Source organism: Zalophus californianus, chromosome 13 (genome assembly GCF_009762305.2).
Source record: "Zalophus californianus isolate mZalCal1 chromosome 13, mZalCal1.pri.v2, whole genome shotgun sequence".
NCBI classification, from domain to species: Eukaryota; Metazoa; Chordata; class Mammalia; order Carnivora; family Otariidae; genus Zalophus; species Zalophus californianus.
In genome coordinates this window covers 6,957,548-6,973,788 of record NC_045607.1, presented here as the reverse complement: position 1 = coordinate 6,973,788, position 16,241 = coordinate 6,957,548, and the positions used below count along the sequence as shown (strand labels likewise).

The 16,241-nt window shown below is 54.0% G+C and overlaps 1 protein-coding gene across 3 annotated transcripts in view; it reads left to right on the top strand.

The window, feature by feature from the left end:
* Positions 1-15,610, top strand: part of NUP188 (nucleoporin 188) — a 47,199-nt gene extending 31,589 nt beyond the window's left edge. The window contains exons 21-44 of one of the 3 annotated variants that reach the window (XM_027615359.2): positions 104-224; positions 352-418; positions 1,344-1,472; positions 1,799-1,938; positions 2,781-2,887; positions 3,998-4,204; positions 4,309-4,478; positions 5,398-5,467; positions 5,868-5,935; positions 6,361-6,556; positions 8,522-8,599; positions 8,895-8,980; positions 9,199-9,344; positions 9,848-10,029; positions 11,206-11,406; positions 11,604-11,696; positions 12,114-12,272; positions 12,490-12,627; positions 13,611-13,685; positions 13,767-14,000; positions 14,137-14,268; positions 14,549-14,619; positions 14,756-14,885; positions 15,022-15,610. In XM_027615359.2, the coding sequence (XP_027471160.1) occupies positions 104-224; positions 352-418; positions 1,344-1,472; positions 1,799-1,938; positions 2,781-2,887; positions 3,998-4,204; positions 4,309-4,478; positions 5,398-5,467; positions 5,868-5,935; positions 6,361-6,556; positions 8,522-8,599; positions 8,895-8,980; positions 9,199-9,344; positions 9,848-10,029; positions 11,206-11,406; positions 11,604-11,696; positions 12,114-12,272; positions 12,490-12,627; positions 13,611-13,685; positions 13,767-14,000; positions 14,137-14,268; positions 14,549-14,619; positions 14,756-14,885; positions 15,022-15,198 (3,177 nt within the window). In that variant the 3' untranslated portion in view covers positions 15,199-15,610. Of the gene's footprint in view, positions 1-103; positions 225-351; positions 419-1,343; positions 1,473-1,798; positions 1,939-2,780; positions 2,888-3,997; positions 4,205-4,308; positions 4,479-5,397; positions 5,468-5,867; positions 5,936-6,360; positions 6,557-8,521; positions 8,600-8,894; positions 8,981-9,198; positions 9,345-9,847; positions 10,030-11,205; positions 11,407-11,603; positions 11,697-12,113; positions 12,273-12,489; positions 12,628-13,610; positions 13,686-13,766; positions 14,001-14,136; positions 14,269-14,545; positions 14,620-14,755; positions 14,886-15,021 lie in introns of all 3 variants that reach the window. The other 2 variants (XM_027615358.2, XM_027615360.2) reach the window with 2 other exon arrangements.
* The last annotated feature ends 631 nt before the right edge of the window (positions 15,611-16,241 follow it).

Here is a 16,241-nt window from a genome sequence, read left to right as displayed (position 1 = left end):
TTTGCCAGGGTTTGCCTGTGGACCTGTGGGTTTCGAGTTAAATCTCTGGTGGCTAAAACACTTCATTAAAAGGCGTAAGTCCTCACAGCATGGTTTCTTGTAGGGGCAGCTGGGAAGTACCCAGAGCCAAGGGCTGGTGCCCTGTGTCATGTTTGTGCTGAAGGAGATGCTTCCTGGCTATCACAAGTGGCGTTACAGCTCCCACGGTGTGAGAGAGCAGATTGGTAAGGAAGGCATGTGCAGGGGACACTTGAGCAACTCCTTGCTCCCTGGAGATTTTGTCTTCCCCTTTCTTGGGGTGAGGGTCATCACACAAGGCCACATCGTTCCTGTGTCTTTTCTGGAGTCCAGGTTGCCTGATCCTGGAGCTGATTCATGCGATCCTGAACCTGTGCCACGAGGCAGACCTACACGGCAGGTAAGTGGTGGGGGGTGACTGCTCGAGCTGGGTACGCCCGGATGCCGCCACTCCCCAAGGGAAGACAGGGGCTTCTGCTGTGGGGAGCCCCCTCGTTTTCCAGAGAACTCAGCTTGCCTTAGCCCAGAACTCAGTACTCTTGAGGTTCTGATTTGCTTTCCACTGGACTGTATCCTTTCTCCTTATGGGTCGAGAAGAGAACTGAAGCGGAAACAAACCTATCCCCAGTGAGATTGTGCGTGCGCGTGCACGCACACATACACACACAATTTGTTTTTTATGATCTTTACAAAAGTTACACATATTCATTGGGAAATAGAAAGCGCCCTTCCTAAACCTGCTTCTTGGAGATGACTATGAAGTTAGTATGTTTTCTGCTCCGTGTTTTCCCCTGCTTGTACTGACTGCTCTGGAATTTCATTTCCATGCCACTTCATACAGATCGTCTTGTTTAATGGTTCTGTGCAGTCCATTGTATGGATTAATAATTATTCACTTCAGTAAATATATCCATTAATTGGTAAGACATTAAGATGGAATTTCAGGGTGGTTTCTAAGATCAAGTCTATTTATTTTATTTTTTAGGATTTTTATTCATTTGAGAGAGAAGCGCACATGTGCACCCACAAGGTGGCGGGCGGGGAGGGAGAGGGAGAAGCAGACTCCCCGCTGAGCAGGGAGCCCTACACAGGGCTCGATCCCAGGACCCTGAGATTATGACCTGAGCTGAAGGCAAACATTTGACTGAGCCACCCAGGCGCCCCTAAGATCAGATCTATTTAAGGAAAGTGATCAGAGTGTATTCATCTGGCGGAGAGGTGCTCTGTATCACTGATGTCCAGTTGGTTCAGTTTGGACAGTGCCCTTCCCTTCCAGTAATGAACTTGGCAGCTCCCTAGTAATTCGGAACGTGTCTGTCTTGCAGTCACAGCCCCAGCCTGCAGTCTCTCTGCATTTGCAGCCTAGCCTACACAGAAGCAGGGCAGACAGTGATCAATATCATGGGTGTTGGTGTGGACACCATCGACATGGTGATGGCTGCTCAGCCCCGCAGGTAAGGCTCCCTCTCCCCTTCCCCATTTATCTTTATTGTGCCTGCATGTTCTCAGAATTCCAGTGTAAGTTAATGTGTGGTGGCTTTTTAAAGACAGTCTTGTTTCCCCGAGGACATAGCCTTTCTATACCCTAGTGGCTGCTGTGTAGACTGGTACATAGCAAAGGGAGTTGATTGCTCCTCCCCTCTCCTAGTTTGGACCGGGGCCTCTAACAGAAGCTGTTGAACTCTGGGATTATTGTTGGGAATCTAATTCATGAGAGCACATATGTTGCAAATGAAGTCATGTTGTCTGAATCAACTTTGGTTTCCATTTGGCACCCTAGTGATGGGGCAGAGGGCCAGGGGCAGGGCCAGCTGCTGATCAAGACAGTGAAACTGGCATTCTCCGTCACCAACAATGTTATTCGGCTGAAACCGCCTTCTAATGTGGTGTCCCCCCTGGAACAGGCTCTCACACAGCATGGTATGTATCACTTTTCCGACCAGCAGTGCTTCTACCCACAAGGACATACTTCAGACTGTGTTGTTAGAGGCCAGCAGTATTTTCTGACTAATTCCTGGAGGGAATGTGGGAATGATCACCAGCTCCCCTCCTGGACTTAGAAACGAGGGCTGGAATGTCTTTCACTTCTGCCTCTTGTTGAGGACAGAATAGTAGTTAAGAATCCATGTTCACAGTCAGACTGCCTGGCTTCAAATTGTGGCTCTCATCAGCCGTGTTACCTTGGGCTCATTATTAAGCAACTGTGCCTCGCGTTTCTCGTCTATAAAATGAGGATAATAGTAGTACCTACTTTATAAGATTACAGTGGAGGTAAGATTACTACTTGTGAATCATGGAGAAAAGTTTGTGGTAAATATTGACTGTTTGACTCTTTGGCCTGACACTATTAATTTAATCCCTTTGGGACCCTGTTTCCTCACTTTTAAGTAGGTGGTTGGGTAATGTCTAAGACCTCTTCTACTTGTATCATTTTGGGATTTTGATAATTTTTGCATTTCAGTGCCGTTCTTCAGCGTGATGTCTTTTTCTAACCTGTTAAGAGACAACCTGTTGTTTTCAAAATGTCTCTCTTTCTGCTCTTAATGAATTGGATTGGGCTGTTCACCTCCAAATCCTGGGTACCCCCTTGGCTACTGGAAAAAAAAAAAAGAACGGTATGGCCACCTGGATTTGCTCTGGCTCTCCCAGGACTTGAGGGCAGTAAACTCCCTCACGTGTGTATGTCGTTGTGACTGACAGTCTCTCTCAGGAGCTTGACTCAGACACGCTTGATGTCTAACCTGTTCCCTGTGCTTCTTCAGGTGCCCATGGGAACAACCTCATCGCTGTTCTTGCCAAATACATCTACCACAAACATGATCCTGCTTTACCACGTCTTGCCATCCAGTTGCTGAAACGTCTGGCCACGGTAGGTTCCCACTTAAGCAGGCAAAGCCCCAGAAAGCTGACTTCGTGCTTGAGACCGCGCCTGCCTTCTTTCAAGAGAAACAGCTTACTTGGCCTTCTCTGACTTTTAAAGATTTTGTTTATTTATTTATTTATTGGAGAGAGCGACTTGCAAGCGTGTGCATGAACTGGGGGTCGTGGGGGGTGATGTGCAGAGGGAGAGGGAGAATCCCAAGCAGGTTAAAAAGCCCAATGCCGGGCTCGATCTCACAACCCTGAGATCATGACCTGAGCCGAAACCAAGAGTCGGTTGTTCAACGGACTAAGCCACCCAGGCAGATTTCTTTTTATCTGTGCTTATGTATTAAAGGATATTTGGTGTGTTCTTTTGTTCTTTATAAAAGTAGAATGGCCCCATACATGCTGTTTTATGTCTAGCTTTCTTCACGGAATAGCAGATCTTGCAGTCTTGCCACACGGGCACATTTGGGCTACTTTATTGTCTTTGACGCTTACGTGGCATGCCCCAGAATTCACGCACCCTCACTGATTTGGGCTATTTTTTTATCTTCCACTATTACAGGTAGTGCTGCCTGACTGTTGTCCCTAGAGTTCCATAAACTTCTGTTTTCAGTTCCTAAAAATTAGGTACTAGTGAACATTTTAAATTTTTAGACACTTCTAAATTGTACTCCATAAAGGATTGTAACAGTTTATGCTCTTTTTTTTTTTTTTAAACATAATCTTCACACACATCGTGGGGCTTGAACCCACCGCTCCAAGATCAGGAGTTGCATGCTCCACCTGCTGAGCCAGCCCGGCGCCCCGACAGTTTGTACTCATAACACCAAGCCTTGTATGCCCATCAGTTTTTTCATCTTGTTTTTTACCTTGCATTTCTTTAACCACGAGAGAGGTCGTGCATGTTTTTATGTTATTTACTGTATTTTCTGTGAACCGGTGGGCGTTTTGTACTGTAGTTTGACACAATGTCCCTTCTAACCCGGAGCTACACATCTGGACGTTTCCCTCTCTGCGCATTTTCTTCGAGTTCTCCAGTACCCTTCTGCAGGAGCTTGTCGAGGTTTTTCTGAACATAGAGCCCTACATCTGTGTGTTGGGTTTCCACCAGGTGGCCCCGATGTCAGTATATGCCTGTCTCGGCAACGATGCGGCTGCCATTCGAGATGCCTTCCTGACCCGACTGCAGAGCAAGATTGAGGACATGCGCATCAAAGTCATGATTCTGGAGTTCCTCACGGTTGCGGTAGAGACTCAGCCGGGCCTCATTGAGCTGTTTCTGAATCTGGAGGTGAAGGATGGCAGTGATGGCTCCAAGGTGAGCCTGTGCCTGGGATGAAGCTGGGAGGCGGCTCCCTGGGAGGTGGGTGCGCTTGGCCGGTGGCGGCTGAGGGACTGAACTGTCGCTTGGCCCTCTTGCAGGAATTCAGCCTTGGCGTGTGGAGCTGCCTCCACGCGGTGCTGGAGCTGATTGATTCCCAGCAGCAGGACCGCTACTGGTGTCCGCCCCTGCTGCATCGGGCAGCCATTGCCTTCCTGCACGCTCTGTGGCAGGACCGGCGGGACAGTGCCATGTTGGTCCTCAGAACCAAGTGAGTCTGACTCTGGGAGGGATTGCCTTCCAAGCCTCGTGTCTGCAAAACGGGAGTAACAATAGTTTTATACTTTTGAGGTTCGTTGTGACAGCTCACTTGGCAGACACACGAGAAGTGCTTAGGAGTTGGTTTGTTGTGCGGGAGCGTGACTCTGAGTCATTCTCTGCCGCTGCTGGCACGTGTCCTCTTTACCCCAAGGCAGAGATGTGTTTATCTGAGGGTGCCCTCCTTGTCCTGCCTGTGCGTTCTTCCCTTTCGCTAACCCTTTCAAAATGCATCGTTGTTGAGAAACAGTAGCTTCATTTTTTTTTTTTAAAGATTTTATTTATTTGACAGAGAGAGACACAGTGAGAGAGGGAACACAAGCAGGGGGAGTGGGAGAGGGAGAAGCAGGCTTCCTGCTGAGCAGGGAGCCCGATGCGGGGCCCGATCCCAGGACCCTGGGATCATGACCTGAGTCGAAGGCAGACGCTTAACGACTGAGCCACCCAGGCGCCCCAAGAGAAACAGTAGCCTCAGATGAGAGTGGCTTGCTCGAGTCCTTGAACTGAATGAAACCCCCTATTTTCCAGGACCCTGTTTGCACAAAGGGAAGGGACATTCAGAAGGCTGACCACGGGAGTCTGCGTCCTTATTCCCTCCCCACTCTCTTCTTTTTGGGACTCTGGGAAATGTACGGTGGCACAAATCATGAGAATTTTTATTGGTCAACTCTAGAACATACATACAATTATGCTTCTTAGCAGGAAAACATAATTTTATCTGTGGAACCCGTTACATTTATGTAGGCGCAGGTGACCCATGTTAGGATTGAGATGGGTACAGTACGGACAAGTAACCAGCCGAGGCGGGTGGACAGAACTTCGGGAAGGCCTGCGTGAGAAAAGTATGATTTCCAAATGTATTTTCCTTTCAGACCCAAGTTTTGGGAGAATTTAACCAGTCCACTGTTCGGAACCCTTTCTCCTCCCTCAGAAACCTCTGAGGTAAGCCAGGGTGAAGGGTGGGGCAGGGGAGGAGAGGCCCTGGGAGGACAGGCTGGGCGGTGAGACTGAGGTGTAGGAAGTGATGCATCCTCTCATTAAGCAACGAGAGTGTTTTCTTCACTGGAAATTTCTTTCTCAGAGGCGTGTTTGCTTCCTCTCCCTTTGACATCTCGCTTGGGAAGGAAAGTGGCATGCCCTGCTCTGCGTTGATGGCTCCGTGGTCTTCTCCACTCACTTGGAGACCCTGTGGACCCGACATTGCAGATGCCCATTCACATCCAATAGAAATTGGGCTTCCTTGTTTTCCAAGTATCAGGTCCCTGCTCTGTTCCGTTGTCAGGGACACCAGGGAAGAGGTTCTCCTCATGATTGGTGTCTACTCTGCTCTCCTCCTCCACAGCCCAGCATCCTGGAAACCTGTGCCCTCATCATGAAGATAATTTGCTTGGAGATATACTATGTAGTTAAGTGAGTCCTTTCCCCTTTCGAGATTTTAATTTAAGGTTTGGGTGAGGGGTGCGCGGTGGCCTGCCACTGGGTGCATGGCTCTTTGAGCCAAGACAGGAGAGAGCTGGTTTGGAGCCATTTATGGAGGGCCGCTGAGTTGTGTCCCTGGCCGGTCCATTGATGGCATTTATGATTGTCAGAGAGTTATTGTGAAGCAAACTCCATGTGCCTGGGATTTTATGGAGGAGGAATCCTGGAAAAGGCCTCAACCTAACCCATTATGTTGAGCAAGAAGTATGAGCCCCACACAGTGGAGGTGACTGGAGCCGTCTGCCTTTAAGCCCAAGTGAGGTCGCTTTCTCTGTCTGGACAGGGATCTGTGCCCATCATATTTCCATCTGCTTTCAAAACGTAACTGTAGGTTTTGTTTTTTCTTGACACCCTAGGGGCTCGTTAGATCAGTCATTAAAAGATACGCTTAAGAAATTTTCCAGCGAGAAACGCTTTACCTACTGGTCAGGCTACGTCAAGTCATTGGCAGTTCACACAGCTGACACAGAGGGCAGCAGCTGCACCTCGCTGGTAGAGTATCAGATGCTGGTCTCCGCCTGGAGGATGCTCCTCATCATTGCCACCAGTCACGTAAGAGCCTCTTGGAGTGGTTTTCACTTGGGTATTCACTTGGAGTGGTTTTCACACAACTGTGTGCCAGGATGCCTAACAGATAGAGTCCCTTGGGATGAAGGATGAACCAGGGATATTCCCTGAGAGCTAAAATGTAACAGTTCTGTGCCAATAGATGGGGGGCTCCTGTGGGCTGTTCAGGGTGTTGGATCCAACAAGGGACCCTGAAGAAAAATGCAGAGAAGTGATTTAAAATCTTTTGTGACATTCATAAAAGCCTCCTGGAGCTGCCCTTGCAGCCCTGGATGGGTCTCAGGGGCCCCCTTCCTCCATCTGCTTCTCCTGCACATGTCATGTCACCTGCTTGGGTGTGTGCCCTGTGCGTGCTAGGTAAATATTTGTGGACTGGTCAGCAGGCAGCTGGGACAGCTGCAGCAGCACCCTCTCTAGAGAGCAGTTTGTTTTCATTGCTTCTAGAAACTGCGTTTCCTCGTCTTGGAAAAAGAACAGAGGCATTATTTATGTGCTATGTCTACTGAGAGTTGGTTTTTAGAGAGAGGGAGTTAGCATTTGAGAAAAGTCTGCATTTTTTCTGTGTGTGTGTGTGTGTTGTGTGTGTGTGTGTGTGTGTGGTTTCACCCCGTCATATTGTGCAATGGGGACTTAGTGTTGAACTGTTCCTCCCTGGGGAATCCAGATTGATATCTTGACTTCATGAATAACTTGGGCTTAATGGATGTCCCTTGTTCCAAGTGTACTCTTACATCTTCCATGAGTGACTCGTTCCCTGTGCCAGACTGCCCATGACCTTGGGACGTTACTGTGTCACCGTGGTTGCAGCCCCAGAGACTGCAGACACAGCAGAGGGCAAGGCGGTCTCTGGGGAATGTGCGATTCCTGCTCAGGTACCCTGTGTGTCACCTGCCTTTAGGCCTTAGCTGGGCAGCAGCTCTGTTTTTGAATTGAAGCATAATTGACATATGATGTTCTCTTCGTTTCAAATGGACACCAGAATGATTCAGTATTTTATACACCATGAAAGCATTCCCACGATAAGTCTCGTGACCGTCTGTTACCACCCGAAGTTGTGACAGTCTTCCTAACTATGTTCCCGGGCGGTACGGGATAGGCAGCAGGTCTTGAATTGTAGCTCCGGAAGTCCTGCCATCCTCTTTCCTCTTAGGAGAACTATCTGATTCAGTCTAGGAACCTGACCATTCACTTACTCATTTAACAGGTATTAACGGAATGGTCACCATGTGTCAGGCACCCAGGGAGACAGCAGTGAACAGGGCAGATAAGGTCTTTGATCTTGTGGAGAGTGGCCCACGAGGAAAGCAAATTGTAAACAAATTCCCAAAGAAATGTAGGTTGAGGTTGTGATAATTCGCTGTGAAGGAGATAATCAGGATGCTAGGGTAGTGGGCACTTGAGTGGGACAGGGGCCATCAGAGAGGCTGTCTCCGTGGAGGCAGTGGCCAAGCTGAGACCTGAATGTACAAAGGCGCTTTCCAGGCAGAGAGCCGGTGGGGAAAGAGTAGTCTCGGCAATTGGTATCACATGTTCAAGGGTCCAGCGCGGGAAAGAGCTTGGTGTGCTGTGTTCAAGTGGGAAGAAGGAGGCTGGGAGGCTGGGAGGCTGGGAGGGCCAGAATGGGGTGAGCACAAGGGGGGGGGTGATACTGGAATCCTTTGGACCAGATTCGGCGGGGGGGCGGTCTCTTGGCCTTGTTTGTATTTCCAGAGCACTGGGAAGGAAGCCTTTGCAGGGTCTGAGCAGAAGGGGGACATTGTCAGGAGGAGGAGTGAACCTGACCTGATTTTGACCACATCTCAGGGTGGACAAAGAAACAGCAGGGAGACGATTAATTAGGAAGACTGTGACTTACCAGTGGCTAATTGCCTGACAGAGGACCCTACATTTCGTGGCTTCTAAAGTCTAGAAAATTTTCCCCAATGCCATTTTTTTCCTGTTCCTTTGTAGGCGGAGGTAATGCACCTGACAGACCGTGCGGTGCGTAGCCAGCTCTTTCTTGACGTGCTTGATGGGACCAAAGCCTTAGTAAGTGTGTCTCGGAGATTCCACATTCCTTCTAAAGAGAAGGTCCCCAGAGCCCAGGAGCAGCTCACAAGTGTGCAGCCGCCCAGCGGTCGGGCCAAGGGGCTCGGGCGGCCTGGGAGGCCTGAGGCCACAGTGCCCCTCCATGGGCTCGCACCTCTGGCCCAGGCCAGTGAGCTCGCTGCTGGGAAAGAAAGGCAGGAGGCTGAAAGGGGGTCCTGTGGGCGGAGCTCAGATCTTCCAGCCGTGGCGGCTCACAGGAAACCCGACTTCTCGGCGGTCGGCTGTCTCCCCTCAGCTACTGGTGCCAGCCTCCGTGAACTGCCTCCGCCTCGGCTCCATGATGTGCACTCTGCTGCTCATTCTCCTCCGGCAGTGGAAGGGGTGAGCACTGTGCCAGGGGTTGGGGGGGGTGCCCTCCCCTCTTTACTGACCCTTCACTTTCCTGAAGGGGAGAAAACAGGTGTGGAATGGGCCTGACCTAGCAAACAGATGGGGGCTAGACAGGCTGCCTAGTGGGCCTCCTGAGATGAAGCAGGGGCATTTTGTGGCCTTTACGTGGGGTGTGTTCTCCCTCCCTCTCTGCCCCTTATTGTTTCTAGGGAGTTAGGGTCTGTGGATGAGATCCTTGGGCCCTTGACGGAGATTCTAGAAGGAGTGCTACAGGCAGACCAGCAGCTCATGGAGAAGACCAAGGCCAAGGTGTTCTCGGCGTTCATCACAGTGTTGCAGATGAAGGAGATGAGAGGTGAGGGGCAGAGGGGAGTGGGGACAGCTGTCTCCCCGCCCCACTGACAGCCAGCCAGGTGGGCCTTCATCTGGTTTTGAGCCACACATTTCTGCTGTGTGGTTTGAGTTGACAGTCTTGGAACACATGTCGACAAAACTCTTTCAGGGCGCCTGGGTGGCTCAGTCGGTTAAGCGTCTGCCTTCGGCTCAGGTCGTGATCCCAGGGTCCTGGGATCGAGCCCTGCATCGGGCTCCCTGCTCAGCAGGGAAGCCTGCTTCTTCCTCTCCCTTTGCTGCTCCCCCTGCTTGTGCTCTCTCTCTCTCTTGAAATAAATAAATAAAATCTTTAAAGACAAGAAACAAAACACTCTTTCTCTCTCCCATCTGTGCCACAGCCCGGGCAGATCTCCTCTCAGCACCGTACATTCTCCGCCCATCTGGGGAGGGGACGTGGGTGTGCCCTGAGAGTTGACGCCGTGAGTGCTGAGCATGACCGCGTCCCTCCCTGCCTGTGCTCTGCAGTGAGTGACATCCCCCAGTACTCCCAGCTGGTGCTGAACGTCTGTGAGACCCTCCAAGAAGAGGTGATTGCTCTCTTTGACCAGACCCGCCATAGTCTGGTGTCAGGTGGTGCTGCAGAGGACAGGGACAGCATGGAGACTGACGACTGCTCCCGGCCGCGGCACAAGGACCAGCGTGACGGGGTGAGGGAGCGCCCTGGGGAGTAGTGTGTCCTGCTCTCGCACATCCAGCGAGTACCAGCTGCCTGCCTGCTTGGTACCAGGCCCCGGGGGTGATTAGTGAACGAGACACGTAGTCACTGCACTTAGAGTTCGGAGCCTGGCGGAGGACGTTAACAAAGCCGAGCCGACACAGGGATGTGTCGGGATTCCATCATGGCGAGTCCCACACGGGAGAAATGCCAGGAGAACCCACAGCGTTCTCAGCTAACCCAGGGACTCAGCAAAAACTCTCCCCCTCCAGCCGTGACTTAAAGCATTGGTAGAGCCCGGCAGGCGTGGGGAGCAGGGAAGATCTGGGAGCGAGAACGGGGCTGGTGAGCCATGGTCTGAGGCCCCCGGTCCCTGGAGGAGAGGCTGGGGTGAGGCTGGAGCACGGTGGGGGGGCAGGGTGACCAGCGGCCTTAGCAGCGTCTTTGATCTGGGTTCCAAGTGAAAGAGGAAAGGACTCAAGCAGTAAAAGCAAGGGAGAGAAATGATCAGATTTGGACTCTGGAAAGATCACCCTGGTTGTGCCATAGAAGAGCATTTGTTAAACTGGGTCGTGTCTTACTATAGTGGGTCTCAAACTGAGCTCATTTGGTTACAACCAGTATTTTTTTAATGAAGTAGGGTAAAGCGTTAAAGAAAGTTCAGTGTGCTTTGCAGGATGGAAGGGTAGGAAAACACATCAGTGTGTGTATACGGGGATAAGGTGTAAAAAGTATTTATTACTGTGCCGTTACGGTCAAAATAAGCTTGAAAAGCTGCTAGTATGAAGAATCCATTGGAGAGGGGCCAGGAGGGCGAGGGGGGCCCACCTGGGAGGCAGGTGCAGTGGTGCAGCAAGAGGGGCAGAGGGTGCGGTGAGCAGGTGTGAATCAGGAAGTTTGGTGATGGGAGAGAGGGGGGTCGAGAACCGTCGCTGGGGGGTGGCTTGCTAGTGAGGGTGGAGTCGCTGTGCCCTGTGAGGGGACGCAGGAACCCGGCAGGTCGGGAGAGGCCTCAAGTTGTTCGAGTCCAGCCCACCTGAAGGTGTGTGTGACCCGAGCGAGGGTGGGGATGGCCCGGGGCAGGGCTGCCTGTCCCCCTCGTCCTCCTCCCCTCCCCCCTGCACTGCTTTCTTCCCTCTTGCCCATCTCTGCCCCTGGGCCCCAGCAGGTGTGTGTCCTGGGCCTGCACCTGGCCAAGGAGCTGTGTGAGGTGGATGAGGATGGGGACTCGTGGCTCCAGGTGACTCGCAGACTCCCCATCCTGCCCACCCTCTTCACCACTCTGGAGGTGAGCCTGCGCATGAAGCAGAACCTGCATTTCACTGAGGCCTCGCTGCACCTGCTCCTCACTCTGGCCCGTACTCAGCAGGTAGGGGGCAAGCCCAGGGCCGGAAGGGAGCCTGCCTTGCTCGTGCCGCGCACGTCCCGGCCCTGTGGGTGATGGCCCCAGGAGCTCTGGTCTGCCCACGAGTGCCAGCTGCCCCTGGGCAGGGTGGCTGCAGGGGACGGGTCCCAGGAGTGATGGGGCTGGGGAAGTGCCATTTCATTCCTAGCCTTTCCCTCCAGGGAGCCACAGCAGTAGCTGCAGCTGGCATCACCCAGAGCATTTGTCTGCCCCTCCTGAGCGTGTACCAGCTTAGCTCCAATGGGACGGTGCAGGTGAGTGCCGTGGCCCGGGGGGCCTGGGCCGGCGCCGGACTGCGGTTGCGGTGGGAAAGCCTCCCTGTCTTTGGTCTTCTACTCGCCCAGGGAATGGCTCTTCAGAGGCTTGTCTGATGCACTGACGGTGTGGACTCCTCCCTGCCCCCACCCCGATTCCTAGCACGTAGCTAGTGCTAGACGCTCACGTAGCTAGTTAGCGGCCGACCTGAGTCTAGAACCCAGGGTTCTTACATCTCTGCCAAGTGCTCTTTCCTTGCAGTCCCCGGCCTAGGGCCCCTGGGGCTCTGCTGGTCACCAGGTGATGGCCGTTCTGGGTTTTCTTCCTCGAAGCAGCCCGGCTGCCTTGGCTGCTGCACCTGCCGGCTGCGTTCAGTGGTGTGTGTCCTAGTCCTGTGTGTGCTGCTTGTGTCTTAGACCCCTAGCACCTCTCGGAAGTCCGTGGACGCCCCCTCTTGGCCAGGGGTCTACCGCCTATCCATGTCCTTGATGGAGCGGCTCCTCAAAACTCTGCGCTACAACTTCCTGACCGAGGCTCTGGACTTCGTGGGGGTTCACCAGGAGCGGACCTTACAGGTAAGGGGCTGCCAGCATCATACGGGTGGGGGCTCGGGGTAATGGGGGGGAGGTCTGGGCCATTCAGAAACTTCTTAGCCATGATACCTGTTGTGCCATCACCTCTGCGTTTGTGGGCTTAGGACCTGTCCTCCCGGCAGAAGGGCAAGAGCAGGTGGGTTAGGTCCCTGATCCAGCCCACCCTCCCGTCTCTTCCCTCCCGTCTCTTCCCTCGCAGTGCCTCAGTGCGGTGAGGACAGTGCAGAGCTTGGCCTGCTTGGAGGAGGCTGACCACACGGTGGGCTTCATTCTGCAGCTCTCCAACTTCATGAAGGAATGGCACTTCCACCTGCCTCAGCTGATGCGGGATGTCCAGGTGGGACCTCAGACATGGCTCCTTGGGTGGGGGTCTGGGGAAGCGCCTACATATGGGGGCTGTGGGCACTGTCTGGCGCACCTCTGGTGAACTGCAGGCCCGTTCCTGGAACGTGGGCATTTTGCTCAACAAATACAGGCTTTGGTTTCTTCATGCTGCTTTCTCTGAAGCTGAAATTTTCTTTCCATAGTAAAGGGCAGCCTTGTAACTTAAGAACCTGGGCTCAGTTAGAGACATTGGTTCACATCCCTTAAGGATGGGCCAGCAGAGCAGGGAGTAGGGGATGTAGGGAAAGAACGGGTCCTGGAGTCAGACAGGCATCTGTCATTTGTCTGACCTTGGTCAGGTCACTTCACGGTCTCTGAGCCTTTTTCTTCTGTAAAGTGGGAAAATGATCCCCATCTTCTTTATTTTTTTTATTTTTATTTTTTTTAAAGATTTTATTTATTTATCCATGAGAGACAGAGGGAGAGAGAGAGAGAGAAGCAGAGGGAGAAGCAGGCTCCCAAGGAGCAGGGAGCCCGATGCGGGACTCGATCCCAGGACCCTGGGATCATTACCTGAGCCGAAGGCAGACGCTTAACCATCTGAGCCACCCAGGCGCCCATCTTCTTTATTTTTTAAGAAAGTTTATTTAAGCAATCTCTACACCCCATGTGGGGCTTGACCTCACAACCCTGAGATCGAGAGCTGCGTCCTCTACCGACTGAGGCAGCTGGATGCCCCTCCCCAATTTCACTTGTTTACTGAGGACCCATCGTATGTGCTAGACCTCGAGCTAGGTCCCAGGGAAACCTCCCAGGCCCCTCTTGCCCCAGTTCGTAGGCAGGCGTCCTTAGTGGCTGTAAGATCTGCAACCCGAGAATGTAGGAGGTGAGCACCGTGGGACCTCAGGGATGGAGGAAGCGCACCGGGACTCTGGGGGGCCCGCTCGGTCGGGCTCCTCCTGAGTGCCCCCTGCCTCGGCCCCTTGTCCACTACAGGTGAGCCTGGGCTACCTGTGCCAGGCCTGCACCTCCCTCCTGCACAGCCGCAAGATGCTGCAGCACTGCCTGCAGGTGAGCGCCCTCCCCACCCGGCTGCCTGCAGGGCCTCACCCGGCGTCTCGGGACTCCACCTCCATTTCTTGTCTCCCTCAGAGCAAAAATGGGGACGGCATCCCCTCGGCTGTTGCCCCCCGAGTTCAGCGGCTACCCACTGCTGCCCTCGCGCCCCCCTCCTGCTCCTCCTCCAAGCAGCCCACTGCTGACACGGAGGCCTCGGAGCAGCGAGCCTTGCACACGGTCCAGTACGGACTCCTCAAGATCCTCAGCAGGACCCTGGCGGCCCTGCGCCACTTCACCCCGGATGTCTGTCAGATCCTGCTGGATCAGGTACTGGCCACCCCGAGTGCCAGGCCACCGACCTCCCCGCAGCGAGCTGCCGACGCTCTCCGGGGCTCCGCTCTGCCCTGAGAGCTTATCCGGGGTCCCTGGTGGGGCTCCACATTGCTCCTGTCTTGCCTTGCAGTCCCTGGACCTTGCCGAATACAACTTCCTATTTGCCCTGAGCTTTACCACGCCTACCTTTGACTCTGAAGTGGCCCCCTCCTTCGGGACCCTTCTGGCCACAGTGAATGTGGCCCTCAACATGCTTGGAGAGGTAAGTTGGGGGCTGTCAGACTCTGGCCTCTCAACCTTCCAGTCTTCCTCCCCGTCTCCCGCGGCCTGTGGCCTCGAGCACGTTATTAGCCCTCCCGAGCCTGTTCTCTTCCTGAATGAATGTGACAGAGCCTCCCCGAGAGGATTGTCATGAGGCCCGAGTGAGGTAGCTGAACGCTGCTTAGTGCAGGACCTGCTGGGTGGGAGGCTCACAGTGAGTCACACCTGTTACTGTTACTTTTTTTTTTTTTTTTTTTTTACTGTTTCTCTTCCTCCAGCTGGACAAGAAAAAGGAGCCCCTCACCCAGGCTGTGGGGCTCAGCACACAGGCAGAAGGGACCAGGACGCTGAAGTAAGAAAAGCCCTCCTTCTAGAACGCGAGCTAGGGTCAGGGCTGCTGTGGATCAGCCATCCTGTTGGCTCGGCGGTGTGCCTCCTGCCGGCCGGCTCGGCTCCCTGCAACAGAGCCCGCCCTGCCCTCTCCCCAGGTCCCTCCTGATGTTCACCATGGAGAACTGCTTCTACCTGCTCATCTCCCAGGCCGTGCGCTACCTTAGGGACCCAGCTGTGCATCCCCGAGACAAACAGCGGATGAAGCAGGAGCTCAGCTCGGAGTTGGTACAGACGGATAGAGGGCTCGGACTAGAGGGGCGGGCGGCTAATGGGGACGAGCCTGTTGGGGTCCCACCCAGCCCCCCACCTCCCAGGGCCAGCCAAGGGCTCGGGGCCTCATCTAGTGCCTTTTCTCTCATAGAGCACGCTGCTCTCCAGCCTCTCCCGCTACTTCCGCCGCGGGGCGCCCAGCTCCCCTGCTGCCGGCGTCCTCCCCTCGCCTCAGGGCAAGTCCACCTCTCTCTCCAAGGCTGGCCCGGAGAGCCAGGAGCCTCTGATCCAGCTAGTGCAGGCCTTTGTGCGGCATGTGCAAAGATAGGGCTGCGGCCCGCCCGCCCCCCCCCCCCCGCCCCCAGCCCGCATGGCGCCCCGGGCGGCAGGGGTGCTGCTGTGGGACTGAGAGCAGCACCTGTCTCCTGCCGCCCCCAGCAGCCCCGACTCCGCCCACTCACTGGCGTTATTTTTGTAATAGAGCAAGAGGTCCACAGCCAGGTGGGAGCTATGAGTCTGCTGCACTCGCGCGCCCTCAAGTTCAAAATGCCCCAGGGGTGTGGTCCTTCCCTCAAGCATTCCCCACTGCACCTGGCCCACTGGAGGCCGGGAGCCAGCGTCTGTGCGGCCGGGAGAGGCTGCGTGCACGGGTCTGAAGATGTTTTCCATGCTCTGTTCTTGCAGTTTTTGGTAATACTGTGGTCTATTTATACAAATATTAAAAATACTGTTTATAGACAGAGGGGTGTTGTGTCTTCAGGGCCTGGGGTCGAGCAAGTCTTCCTCGGCCAGGCACCCGGGAGTGGAGCGGAGGTTTGGGGAAAGCAGGATATTTATTGACGGTTGACCCACTAACATCCCCCCGGGGAAGCCAGGTGGACACTTTAATTTTCCCTTCCCTGGCTCCCCCGGCTCCCCCGGCTCTCGGCCCGTCCCCTCACCCCTGCCACATTCCCATTTTCCAGCTGGCCTAGCTTCTCGTGGGGAGTGGCCTTTCCTGAAGTTCCACTGCTATTTATAGCTCAGTGCCCCAGGCTCCCTCCCTGCCCCTCCCCTCAGAGGCCCTGGGGTGGGGCCTGCCAGCCTCCAGCCGCCTCACCACCTCCTCACCAGAGAGCTGGGCCTGGCTAGGGGCCTTCACCTGAAACCTGAAGTTTCTAGAACCAGACTGACCTGGTGCTAGAGTCCCTGCGCGGCCACCTGCCAGTTACGGAAGCTTGAGGAGGTGACTGACTTTCTGCTCTCTTCCCGCGTCTGGGAGGACGATGTGAGAACAGGCGAACCAGCCACAGGTTACCAGCCAAGACCCCCGTGCACATTACAGCCCACATTTAGGCGAGTTCCTCTTAGGGCAAAATGTCTCCCCTGCAG